The 12,955-nt window shown below is 51.9% G+C and overlaps 2 protein-coding genes across 2 annotated transcripts; one reads left to right on the top strand and one right to left on the bottom strand.

Moving 5' to 3' along the window:
• Positions 1 to 1,093: 1,093 nt before the first annotated feature.
• On the top strand, positions 1,094 to 7,331 carry Spout1 (SPOUT domain containing methyltransferase 1). Its single transcript, XM_021647718.2, has 12 exons — positions 1,094 to 1,245; positions 1,687 to 1,732; positions 1,928 to 2,050; positions 2,982 to 3,141; positions 3,282 to 3,371; positions 3,459 to 3,508; positions 3,642 to 3,772; positions 4,977 to 5,049; positions 5,147 to 5,245; positions 5,561 to 5,663; positions 5,755 to 5,902; positions 6,617 to 7,331. Exons 1-12 carry the CDS (start codon positions 1,210 to 1,212, stop codon positions 6,683 to 6,685), a joined length of 1,128 nt encoding a protein of 375 aa, XP_021503393.2. The 5' UTR covers positions 1,094 to 1,209; the 3' UTR covers positions 6,686 to 7,331.
• Endog (endonuclease G) lies at positions 6,759 to 9,300 on the bottom strand. Its single transcript, XM_021647822.2, has 3 exons — positions 8,703 to 9,300; positions 7,779 to 7,888; positions 6,759 to 7,105 (listed from the first exon to the last, which is right to left on the bottom strand). Exons 1-3 carry the CDS (start codon positions 9,192 to 9,194, stop codon positions 6,823 to 6,825), a joined length of 885 nt encoding a protein of 294 aa, XP_021503497.1. The 5' UTR covers positions 9,195 to 9,300; the 3' UTR covers positions 6,759 to 6,822.
• Positions 9,301 to 12,955: the final 3,655 nt, after the last annotated feature.

Here is a 12,955-nt window from a genome sequence, read left to right as displayed (position 1 = left end):
GAGTTTCAGGACAGTCAAGGCTATGTATTAAGGTCCTGTTTCAAAAACAACAAAAAGTTAATACAAAACTATCAGGAAGAAAAGTTGTGTGTGGGGGGGGCATCAACCTGTTGGTGTTCTGGAGACAATGCAGGAGATATTAGCCTTCTCAGCAGCAGGGGGATCCAACCCTCAGGGACTGAACTTGGAACCAATTTATTTGTTACACAAAAGGCACTTTTAGCAAGTTAATTTCTGTATACCAAAACCTGCTATGAATAGCTGTCTGAAGGAACCATTACCTAACCAATTCTCAGTCATAGAGACTTCCTGATTTGCCTTTTATGCCTCGGGACAAAGTTAAACAAAAGCTCTGAGAAGTCTTAGTAAGAACAACCCATAAAAGCTCAGGTAACAATCACTGACTTGCAAAGGCTACTTCAAAGCCTAGGTGCCATCTCTCTGGAATTCATGCCAGATACATTGGCTCTGCTAAAACTCTGCTACCTGGACCACTTTCAGCTCTACCTTCCCATTTTTGTCTTAATCTTAAAATTACTTCAAAGTGGGCAGAGAATGTTGGTCAGTGGTAAAGAGCTTGCATGCTGGAGACCTTAGATTTGATCCTTAGGACTGCCAAAATCAATCAATCAATAAATCACAGCACTCAGGAGGTTGATGAACAATTATCTGAGTTTGAGGTCAGTCCAAGCTACATAGTAAGACCCCGTCTCAAATATTTTTAAAAACTTAACCACACAAAAATAAATAAATTGATAAAGAATACAGTCTGGGAAGGGTTGGGAATGTAGCTCACTAAGGGAGCACTTAATTTAGCTTGGGTCAGACCCTTAATTGGATTCCTAGGAAAATGAATGAATGGATAAATTTAAAAAAAGAAAGTGCAAATGAACTAACTGAAGCACCGGATTAAACTACTTCTAAAGTAAATTCCAGCAGGGTCTCCTCACCTAAGACAAGGAATCTGAATGTCGCCAGGGCGGCACGTGGGCCTTACAGGGTTCGTGACAGCAGGGTGCTGCGAACTAGTTCCGGAGAAGGTAATAGCGTTGCTGCCCGCTCATCTGCAACTGGAGTTTTCCGCGCTTCATCGCAGCCCGGCCCCTAGGCCACGCCCCACGTGCCGCTGGGTCTCTGATTGGGCAGATCCGCGAAGGTGTGGCCGGAAGAGGCGAGGCTGACTGGCAGGCGTGTGGTGTCCCGGGAAACATGGCGGAGAAGCCGAGGAAGCGTCCGTGTGGCCCTGTAAGTGGCGGCAGGTGTGGTTCCGGGCCAAGCGGGGCAGACACGGCGTCTCATAGTGGTGTTAGCCCCGGCCTTTTGCTCCCTCCTCTCTGTTCCCCGAAGCTTGAGTTCGCGAGGTTAGCTTGCCGGAGCTGCATTCCTCAGGGCGACGGTGCTCATGCACCCGAGCACTCTCCTGGCTTATTTTCTGATTCCTAGGGCGACTTTGTGGACAGACAGATCTGTCCTCCCCTTTCCTCAGTTTCTTCTTTTTCCCCATGGGAATTCACTCCTCAACTTCCAGGTGGCTCACGTTGCCGACCTGATCCAAAGCTTTAGGTACAGCAAGTCCTTGTATACTTCCTCCCTGCCTGGTTTGGAGATTCAGATGGCCGGAACCCAGCAGCGATGCTCTCCTGTGTGTGACCATTAAGCCTCTCAATCTTCCTCCTACTCTTCCAGGGTGAACACGGCCAAAGGGTTGAATGGCGAAAATGGAAGCAGCAGAGTAAGTAAGGGCTGGGGCCGGGCTGGGCAAGAGTACTGACTGAGCCTTACCTTCTCACAGACCACCCCGCCAAACCCTTTCTGGGCCTCCGTGTATCCAAATGGAGCTGCCTTAGCAGCCTATCCAGGCTGGCCTAGTGAGAGGGAACTCTTCTCACTATGCCAAGGCCCTCATTCCCCATCAATTCTACTCCAGAGAAAGAGGAGAAGAAGAAGTGGAAGGACCTCAAGATAATGAAAAACCTGGAGCGGCAGCGTGCTCAGGAGGAACAGGCTAAGCGCCAGGAGGAGGAGGCTGCTGCGCAGAAGAGCAACCTAGGTAAGCAACTGGGTCCTGGGAGGACACAGGTGTGGCCTGCCGCCCCTCTCTCCCCCAACTCACCTGCCTTTCTTCCTTCGCTCTTCTTTCCCTCCTCTTTTCTTTGTTTTCACTGCCACCCTCCTTTTCCTTTTTTCTCCCCCTCCCTCTCTTTTGTTTTGTATACATCCCCCTTCCCCATTGTGAAAGCCTAAGTCAATGAGTTCAGCATGGTACCCTAGGTCTGTAATTCCCTCACTCAGGAAGCTGATACATGAAAAGGGAAGAAAAAACACCTACCACGGGGTGATTTACACATGTTGTGTTTGTGTGTGCATGGATATGTTTGTTTGTTTCCAGCCTGGGTTGATTGAACCGACAGGTGTGGAACCTACAGGTAGATGGTAGAGTTGGTGCTTCCTGGAGCTTATATAACGTCAAATGCTTATTTTATTTTCACTGGTTTTTATCAGACTTATTTGTGTTTTTACGTATATGGGTGTTTTATGTGCATGTATATCTGAAAACCAGAAGAAGGCATCAGATTCCATGGGACTGTAGTTCTAGAAGGTTATGAGCCAACAGGTGGGTGTTAGGAATTGCTTTTAGGACTTGTGAAAGAACAGCCATGTTTTATTTAGCTCTTCTCATCTGCATTTGACAGCTGGTAAACTGAGGTATCTTAGCATTGAGCCAGGATATGGATGTAGGCCGGTGCTGCTAACCACTGCTTGGCCTTGCCCTCTGGGCTGTCTTACCTTGAGAAGCCTTAGTGGTTTCCGTCCATTTCCTGAAGAGACTGAAGCCAAGAGAAGGAAGTTGGATCTAGCTTGCTGATCTCAAAATTCCTCCCAGTCAGACAGTTCTTTTACTCTGAGCCATGAGGACATGCAAGGTACATGAGCTCCACAGCCTGTCAGGCTGACTAAGGGACACTCCCTGCTCCTCTTAGGACGGCCTTACACTCTGAGCGTGGCCCTGCCAGGCTCCATCCTGGACAACGCACAGTCGCCTGAGCTTCGCACCTACCTGGCTGGCCAGATCGCCAGAGCCTGCACCATCTTCTGTGTGGATGAGATTGTGGTGTTTGATGAGGAAGGCCAAGATACCAAGTGAGAGTCTTTGGGGAGAGGGGAGGGCCACCAGGGTTGGCTATGGCTATGACAAGGCACCCCTTGCCACCTGCCTGGCTCTTTCAAAGTGCCCTGCCTAAAAAGCGCTTGAATCTTGAGCCTTGTCTCTGTCTTTACAGAACTGTGGAAGGGGAATTCAAGGGGGTTGGCAAGAAAGGGCAGGCATGTGTGCAGCTGGCCCGCGTCCTGCAGTACCTGGAGTGTCCTCAGTAAGTGGGACGTGAGGTGGGGTCACCTTGGATGTAGCTAGAAGGCAACTTCCCCAGGAAGGTCCTGACAGCTGCGTTCTTCCCTAGGTACCTGAGAAAGGCGTTCTTCCCCAAACACCAGGATCTGCAGTTTGCAGGTATGGTTGTTTTGCCTTACCCATTTCCCGTAGCTCATTTGTAGGCACTGAGAAGTCACCCAGCCCCACTTGTCCAGGTGGGAAAGCAGGCCTGGGAGTGGAAGCCTAGACCTTACATCACCCCCCTCCTCAGGGATCCTCAATCCCTTGGATAGTCCTCATCACATGCGTCAGGATGAGGACTCTGAGTTCCGAGAAGGCGTTGTGGTGGACCGGCCCACCAAGGCAGGCCATGGCTCTCTGGTCAACTGTGGCATGAAGAAGGTAGGAATGGGAACTGGGCTGTGGTATACCTTGAGGGCATTTGCTAGCTCTGGAAGGCAGGGAAGGGCATACGAATGAGGAGACCTAGACGCCAGGCCTGCAGTGAAGCACCACCTAATGCTAATTGGACAAGAGAAGTACCCAAAGTAAGGCCCAAGAGATAAAACAGAGGGGCTGAGGAGGTGGCCCAGAGGTTAAGAACACTGGCTGCTCATGCAGAGGGCCCATGTTGAGTTCCTAGAACCTACACAGTGGCTCACACACCGCCTGTCTTAACCACAGTCCCAGGGTATCTAGTGCCCTCTTGTGGCCTCCGTGGGCCCAGAACATGAACATGATGCGCAGACATACATGCAGGCAAAATACCCACATGTAAAATAAGAGATGAAGGCAGTAGTGCTGTTTTATTATTATTATTATTATTATTATTATTATTATCTACTGAGATTTAATCATGCTCTCATGGAAGTATGTTCTCAGTTTTGCTGGTTTTGAGGTTAGGTGACTGAAGTTTTTCATTTTTAGGGTACTTGTGTGTATGGTTGTATGGGTTTGTGAGTTGTAGTGGGGGGTGGAGTACACCTTTAAACCCAGCACTTTGGAGGCAGAGGCAGGAGGATCCCTGAGTTCAAGGCCAACCTGGTCTACAAAGTGAGTTCCAGGACAGCCAGGGCTACACAGAGAAACCCTGACTCAAAAAACCAGAGAGAGAGAATGGAGAATGTGTGGGTAAGTATGCACATGCCAAGGGATGAAGGTGAGGTCAAAGGACAACTTGGCAAGTGTCAGCTCTCTCCTCCACTAAGTGTAGATTGAACTCAGGTCATCATGCTTGGGGCAAGTGTCTTTACCTAGTGAGCCCCCTTACCAGCTCCAAGAGCAGCTCTTGTATATAGAGTCTGCTATTCAACAGATGAGGATACTGAGGCTCACAGGGGTTAACTAGCCTCCTCACACTCCTACCACATGCAGGAAGCTGTGACTTCATCTCTATGTAGATGCTGGCTCTCCACATCCTAAGCCGTAGGCTCCCATTTCTTACAATGCCCTGTGATAATTGTTCTGCATGAATGGTACCTCTGAGCAGGTCTCACCCAGTGCCAGAAACAGGGTGGCAGGTTGACCTGGCACCAGAGTTTCTTCATGCTCTGCGAACACTGGCCCCTTTGAGGTGGGGCACTCACTTCCTCTAGCTTCCCTGCAGGAGGTGAAGATTGACAAGAAACTGGAACCCGGACTTCGGGTGACCGTGCGACTGAACCAGCAGCAGCTCCCAGGTATCTGGAGGCGTCGTTGGCCCTTACAGTTGCCTGGCTCACAGCCTCCTCCCACCTCCCTGTCTCCTTGGCCTTCATAGCCTGCTTTATTCCCCAGAATGCAAGACATACAAGGGAACAGTCGTGTCATCGCAGGACCCCCGCACCAAAGCTGGCCTCTACTGGGGCTACACTGTTCGACTGGCCTCCTGTCTCAGTAAGAACAGAAGCTCCTCCCCTGAGTGTCCATCTGTCTCTTGTAAGACCCACAAGTCAGATCAGGGTCTCTGTCCTACCCAACGGTTTGTATGCTTAGGTGGGACCTTCCCTAGTCTTTGGCCTCATCTCTGGTACTCTGGTCTCCTGAGCATCCACGTGAATGCTAAGAACATCTAAGAACAGGATGTACTTGGCTTCCACATGCAGTCCCAGCACTAGGGAGGCCACTGCCAATCGAGACCAGTTTAACTACGAAAGAGTTGAGACCTTATCCCCTCAAGAGCAGGACCCCCTGAGCCTGCCCCATCCCCAGGTGCCGTGTTTGCTGAGGCTCCCTTCCAGGATGGGTACGACCTGACCATTGGGACATCAGAACGAGGCTCCAGCGTGGCCTCTGCCCAGCTGCCCAGCTTCAGGTGAATGTTGCTTAGGGCTGGGGACCTGAAGCTCTGGGGACAGCATCCAATGGAGCCTTGAAGTTAGTGACTCCCTTTCTCTGGGTACCAGGCATGCTCTTGTGGTGTTTGGGGGCCTCCAAGGGCTAGAAGCTGGAGTAGATGCTGACCCCAACCTTGAAGTGGCTGAACCCAGTGTCCTCTTCGACTTTTATGTCAACACGTGTCCTAGCCAGGGCAGCCGTACCATCCGCACTGAGGTGAGCCACCGCTACAGGCACCCAGTTCTCGCAGCCCACCCTAAGTGCTTTTTCTAAAGATCTACTTCTGTATTTTATGTATATGGGTGTTTTGTCTACATGTCCTTCTGCATCAGGAGAGGGCATCAGATCCTATGAGACTACAGGTATAGATAGTTATAAACCACCATATGGATGCTGGGAGTTGAACTCAGGACCTCTGGAAAAGCAGCCGGTGCTCTTAACCATGGAACCACCTCAGTCCCTGCCTACATAGCTTGCCTGAAGATGGGATCTTTACCACAGCAAACCAGTGGCAGAGACTGGATATAAGAGCCATAGGGTTGTGGTCCTAGGCCATTTGTAGCCCTGTGATCCTAGGTTGAGGGACTCAAGTGGCCTACTTGACCCTGTTCAGGACCTTTGCTTTCCTGGTGATGTGCTGTGTGAAGTATTCTACAAGGCCTGGGCATCCACTGGCTGTGTGGCACCGTCCCTGAGGCCAGCATGGGACCCTGTCCCTGTGGGTACTGCACGGGGGAGGCTCTGCTGCTTCATCGGCCTCAGGGATGGCGACCATGCAAGTGGACAGCCCCAGTGTGCCAGTCCCCGAAGCCCTGCCCGCCATCTTACCCTTCCTGGCTTTTGAGGGAGGCCCCACATGGGGCTGTGAACACAGAGAGGAGCTGGGACAGCAGCCTGGCTACCAGGTCCCGACCAACTTCTTTTCTCCAGGAAGCCATACTCATCTCCCTGGCTGCTCTGCAGCCTGGTCTCACCCAGGCGGGTTCCCAGACCACCTGACAGCGTTGTGCATCCAGGATGTAGAGGAAGCAGCAGGAAATGGAGGGTCATCAGGAATAGCGATTGTCAAGACTTATCCAAAAATAACCACCTTTAATAGCCAGCTCCATCTCCCCATTGTCTACAGCCCTTTACCGTCACTTGCTGCCAGCAGTGATGGCCTTGAGGTTTCCAGCTCTAGCCAGAATATTGGGCACAAAGAGCAATCCCGAGGCCCGCTCGATGCTCTCGATGGGCACCAGGAAGCGCTCCAAGGGAATAGTCTCATCCACAGGGGCGTTGGGCATCACGTAGGAACGAAGCTCGATCTGCCCACTGGCGGCCTCCAGGATCAGCACCTTGAAGAAGTGTGTGGGCACTGCCACGTGGTTCTTCCCAATCACCTCGTACTTCACATAGGACTTCCCATCAGCCTCAGTCCTGTGGACAGATTCAGGCACATGCGGCCGGGAGGCCTGTTTAGATTTGAGGCTTCCTCTTCCAGGAAGCCTTCCCTGATCTAAATTCCAACAAGAAGTTTGTGTGCTGTGCCTGGTTGCCTCTGTTGGGTCTGGGAACTATCAGACGGGACCAACACTTAGCCCTCTGCTTTTCTGCCCTATTCTGGCTCAGACAGAATGGGTGGCAATAAACGCTGCTAGAAGAACGAGTGCTCCAGACCTTAATGTTCACCCGTGCACACACGTGACAACCTCCTGTCTCCACAGACAGTACACAGACAAGCCTGGGTGCCAGGGCCAAGAAGTGGGAATGCCAGCCCAGGGCCTGGTGCTCAACAGGAGGCACCCTGAATGAATATAGCTTCCAGTTTCCTCAGCAGCTGGCCTCTCCAGCCAGTGCGATCAAAGGCCCCAACGGTGTTCAGAGGAGCTCAGCTCGCTCGTCTGGCCAGAATGAGTGGGCGCTAGGTGAGAGCCCAGTGCAGCAACACAGGTTAGAGGGGTGGTAAGGCATGTCAGAGTGGGGGGCAAAGGCAGATTTGGTACCTAGCACCTGTGGGCTCAAGAGAGTTCTAGGCCACCCAAAGGCTACAGTGAAAAAAGAGCCTAAGGTAGAGAACAGGAGTTGGGCGCCCTGTCAGCCACAGGCTCACCTGGGCAGGAAGAGGGGCCCCGTGCAGACATAGACATTTTGGTAAGTGCGAGTCAAGCTGCGGGTGTACTTCTCAAGGCTGTTCCAGGCATTCTGGTTGAGCTGTGGCACCTGCGGAGAAGCGAGGCTCAGGACCTTCTTCCCGGCTCCCCAGGAGATGGCCAAGCATGCGGAGGACAAAGGCTCAAAGAAGGCTCATTCAGTGAGGCTCAGTCACTACAGGGGTTGAGCCTTCCTAGGGTTGACCAGTGCTAGCCACACCCCATTTCTAGGCACTCGGAATCTCTAAGCGTTCCAGCTCAAAGAAAGGAGGGACGAAACATCCGGAGACCCTAAGGTCCCTTGAGCCTCCCAGACCTCGACAAGCTCTAAAAAAGGGAAAAGAGCTGGGGGATGGTGGCACTCAACTTTAATCTCAGAGGCAGAGGCAGGTGGACCTCTTGAGTTATCTCTGAGTTCGAGGCCAGCCTTGTGTACAGAACCGGTTACAGGACAGCTAAAGAAACCCTGTGTGTGTGTTGGGGCCGGGTGGGGTGGGGAGGAAGGGACTCTTATCCATCTCCATCCCAGAACCCAAGTTTACACATCAAGACCCTGCTGGGGGCATGTGCAGTGTTAGCAATGTATCCAGGGTGACGTGACTGGCACCAAAGAGCCAACTTCGTGCCAGCTGTCTTCCGGGCATCTGCTGCAGGCCAGCGGGAAGCCAGGGTGAGTAGGTGCCCCCTGGGTTCCCGCAGGAAGCGCACTGAGTAGCTTATTGACCGGAGTTACTGCGGGCAAAGGGAGGTGGGTACGCTGCTTCCCACAGGAGGCTGGGCAGGAAGTTTGAACCCCGTCCGACTGCAGGGCCCCTCCCGCCACGGTGCCAGGGCAAGCCAGACCTAGGCGCTGCAGCAGGCAGCTAACCGGGGCCCGCGGCTACCTGGGGGGCCACGTTGCTCAGGTAGAAAGTGTCGTCCATGGCCCGCTGGCTCCAGCGGTGGTTGGCGGCGGCGGCCAGGTGGCCTCGGTCAAAGCCGCTGCCGCGGTAGTCCGCATTGGTGGCTCGGTGGTAAGCGTGCACGGAGTCGTCCTCGCGGAAGTCGCACGCCCGACGGTCGCCGTCGCCGCGGAGGCGCTCCGGCCGCAGCTGTTCCAATACCCAGAGCGCACCGCGCGTGCGCGGGTCGTAGCTCAGCACGTAGGACTCGCGGCTGCGGAGCTGCGCCACACCGGGCAGCCCGTACTTGGCCAGCTCCCCAGTGCCGCCCGCCGGCCCCCCCGGCAGCGCGGGCAGATCGGCCGCGACCGCCGGCAACACCGGCACTCGGCCCAGCAGCCCCGGCGCGCCCCCCGCCCGCCGCCGCCAGTGCTCTGCCGCCGCGCCCAGCCCCGCGCCCAGCGCCAGGATCAAGCCGGTCCGCAGGGCACGCATGGCCTACGGGGGCACCAGCGCGGCCTGGAGCACGCTAACGGTTCTCGCCAAAAGCGCAGGGTCCTCCAGCCACCCAGCGCGCGTGTCCCTACGCCCTTCATCTGCCCATTTAAGACGCGGCCCGGGGCGTGGCGCCGCCCTACCCGCTTGCCATTGGTCACCGCCACGTCTGGGGCTCCGCCTCGCCTGTGCGACTCGGTCTTTCCTAGGGAATCCAGTTGCTTGAACAGGACAGAACCCCAGGTCTGTCAGACCCTTCCTGTGCACCCATCATCGCGTCGCCAAATGAGCCAAGGATGCCTCTACATTGACCGGCAGACGGACGCAGGTGCAGGCTGTAGCTGCTGACAGCCGCCGGGAGCCAAAGTTTGCTAGAAAACAGCTTGAAAAGCCTACGTTACGTTTCAACCCGCTTAAAAGGCTGAGTCTGGAAAGTATGTTGTGTAGGCCAGTGTTTTCTGTTTATAGAAGCTGGCATACGCAGAGTACTCAACAGTAAGGGCTCGCTAAGGATGCTTCCCGCACAGCAGATGCAACAGTATGTAGCCTATGAGTATTTTAAGACAGCGACTTCCCTACCACTCATTAAGATGGAGGAAAGAACAATATACAAAAACTGAAGAAAATAGGGCTGAGAGTGTACTGTCAGAGGTACACTCGTTAGCATGAAGCAAAAGCAATTATGTATTAAGGACAAAAGGGTAATGGAAGTCATAAAAATACAGTGTACACACGTGGAAGCGTTATAATGGAACTCACTATTTGTGGGTATTTTTTTTGAGACAGGTATTCTCTGTGTAGCCCTGGCTGTTGTAGAACTCGATCTGTAGACCAGGCTGACTTTGAACTTAAAGAGATCTGCCTGCCTCTGCCTCCTGAGTGCTGGGATTAAAGAAGTGTGCCACCACTGCCCATCGAAAAATTGTTTTAATGAAAAAGAAAAGAGGAGGAGGAGAAGGATAAGAAGGAAAAGGGAGGAAGGAGGAGGAGAAGAACAAGACAAAGTTGTGGGCTTGGAGACATGGTTCAGAAGTTCAGAGCACCTACTGCTTTTACAATGGACCCAGGTTCAATTCTCAGCACCTACATGATGGCTCACAATCATCTAAAGGAGCTGATGCCCTCTTCTGGCCTCACACACACAAACATACATAGTCCACAGACATACATGTCCACAGGCAAAACACTTACACAGACTACAGAATTTTGTGGTTTTTTTTTCCAAAGATGTATTAATTATGTAGTGTTCTGCCTGCATGTACACCTGCAGGCCAGAAGAGGGCACCAGATGGTTATGAGCTATCCTGTAGTTGCTGGGAATCGAACTCAGGACCTTTGGAAGAGCAGCCAGTGCTTCTTACCCTCTGAGCCCCATAATTTTGTTTCTTAAAGAGCACATATTCTGCCTTTGCAGAGAACCCAAGTTCAGTTACAGGCAGCTCACAACCTCCCACAACTTCAGTTCCAGGGGACCTGGTGCCTTCCGGACTGCACAGTCTCAAATGAGGGATTCAGGTCAGCTGCCCAAGTGCTTGCCTAGCATCCACAAAGCCCGGGTTTGATCTCACAACATAAGCCAGGTGTGTCAGTGTGAGCACTGGGGAAGTAGAGGAAGGATCAAAGTCACTGCGGAGCGCTGGTGTACCTTTAGTCCTAGTGCTCCACAGAGGCAGCTGGATCTGAGTTCGAGGCCAGCCTGATCTACAGAGCGAGTTCAGAGCTACACAGTGAGACCTAAAACAACAACAACACACACAGATGCAACAGCTCACATCTGTACTTCTGGCATTCCTAAACTGAGATTTGAGGCAAGACAGGAGCTAACGGTGCACATCACCGTAGATGAAATAAGAGACTCTGCCTCAAAACAAAGTGGAAGGAGTGGACTGATCCCTGAGTTCTTAACATATCTGTGTGCCTGTGCATGGCCTGGCACAAGTGCACGTGCACACGCAGGAACACACACAAATAAAGGCTAATGAATAGTAACTGGGCATAATAACTCTCTGTAACCTCAGCACCGGGGAGGCTGGGGCAGAATAACCATGAGTTTGAGGCAAATCTGGGGTGGCCCACCTCAAACACAAAGCAGAGTAGTGTTCCATGTATCTATACCATTTTCTCTACTCACTCATCCATTAACAGACATTTTTTTACTTTTTATTTTTTGGCTCCTGTGAACGTTACCAATAAATATGAGAATGTTTTGGGGGCCATATCCCAAAAAACACATCCCCTGTCTTCTGATAGCTAGTTCTAGACTTTAGGAGTAAGCCTGCAACTCAATTTGAGTTGATTTCCCTTCATGGTATGAAGATCTCCTTTCCATGCGTCAAGTCAGTTCTCTCAGCACCACTTCCTGAAGACTGTCCTTTATCCACTGTGTGTGGCTCCTTACAAATCAACTGAGTGCAGGGGCTGGAGAGCTGGTTCAGCAGTTAAGGGCACTGGCTGTTCCAGCAGTCCTAGGCTCAGCTCCCAGGACAGACATGGCAGCTCACAGCCTTCTGGAACTCCAGTCCCAGTGGATCTGGTGCCTGCTTCTGGCCTCTGTGGGCACCAGTCACACATACAGCGGGCAGGTAAGCACTCACACACATACAAGTTTTTAAAAAATCTTTTTTGCTGGGTGGTGGTGGCAAATGCCTTTAATCCTAGCACTTGAAACATTGAGGTAGGGGAAGAGTTAAGGTTAGGGATCTCTAGGAGTTCGAGCCCAGCCTGGTCTACAGACAGTTTTGAGACAGCCAGGGCTACACAGAGAAACCTGTCTCAAAACCAAACCAAGCCGGTTGTGGTAGCACATGCCTTTAATCCCAGTACTCAGGAGGCAGAGGCAGGCAGATCTCTGTGAGTTCAAGGCCAGCCTGGTCTACAAATTAGTCCAGGACAGCCAGGACTATTACACAGAAAAAATCTGTCTCAAAACAAACAGACAAACAACCCAACAAGGACAAAACCTTAAAAAACAAAAACAAAACAAAACAACAACAAAAACAATTGCAGGATGTATGCCTGTTTTTTGGGTTTCCTGACCTCCGAGTTCACATCAAGTATTTCCCTGAGCATCAAGCTGTTTGATTACCATAGACTAGTACTTAAAAGTATGGTGACCTCCAGCTTTGTCCTTTTTGCTTGAGATTGTTGGGTTCCTGGGACCTTTATGGTTCCCTAACACGTTTTCAGATTTTTTTCTGTGAAAAATTACATTGGAATTGTGTGCGCACGTGCATGTGTGTTAGGAACCTGACCGGTAACCTCAGGCAAGCTAAGCGAATACCTTGCCAATGAGCTACACCTTCATGTCCTACAATTCTGTTTCAGCAAGCCTCACTGTGTAGGCCCGGGAAGACTGGAACTACAGACTCCAGGCTGGGCTCCGCTTTGGAAGGACTCCCATGGGCGCTGGAATTCTGATAGGGACTCCGTTCACTCTCTGACACTTAGCAGCTCTTCCAGCCTGGAAATGCAGACTGCCCCTTGTTCTTTGTTCCTTCCAAGCCTTTACAATGTTCATCATTCTTGAGACTGTGGTTCTGGCCCAGTGGTCCAGCACAGGCTCAATGTGAGGGCCTGGGCTCTCGAACCAGCACTTTAATTTCTTCTAGGTATTGTAAGTGGCAGTTTATTATTTTTTGGAGTTTACAGTTAGCTATAGAAATACTCGTGATTTTCAGCCAGCTGTGCTGGTACAAACCTTTAACCCCAACACTCAGGAGGCAGAGGCCCTAGCCGAAGAGGCTAGAACAGGATGAACAAAG

The sequence above is a fragment of the Meriones unguiculatus genome, chromosome 8 (genome assembly GCF_030254825.1).
Source record: "Meriones unguiculatus strain TT.TT164.6M chromosome 8, Bangor_MerUng_6.1, whole genome shotgun sequence".
Taxonomy (NCBI): Eukaryota; Metazoa; Chordata; class Mammalia; order Rodentia; family Muridae; genus Meriones; species Meriones unguiculatus.
The sequence above is the reverse complement of the archived record's forward strand: the minus strand, read 5'-3'. Positions and strand labels throughout refer to the sequence as shown.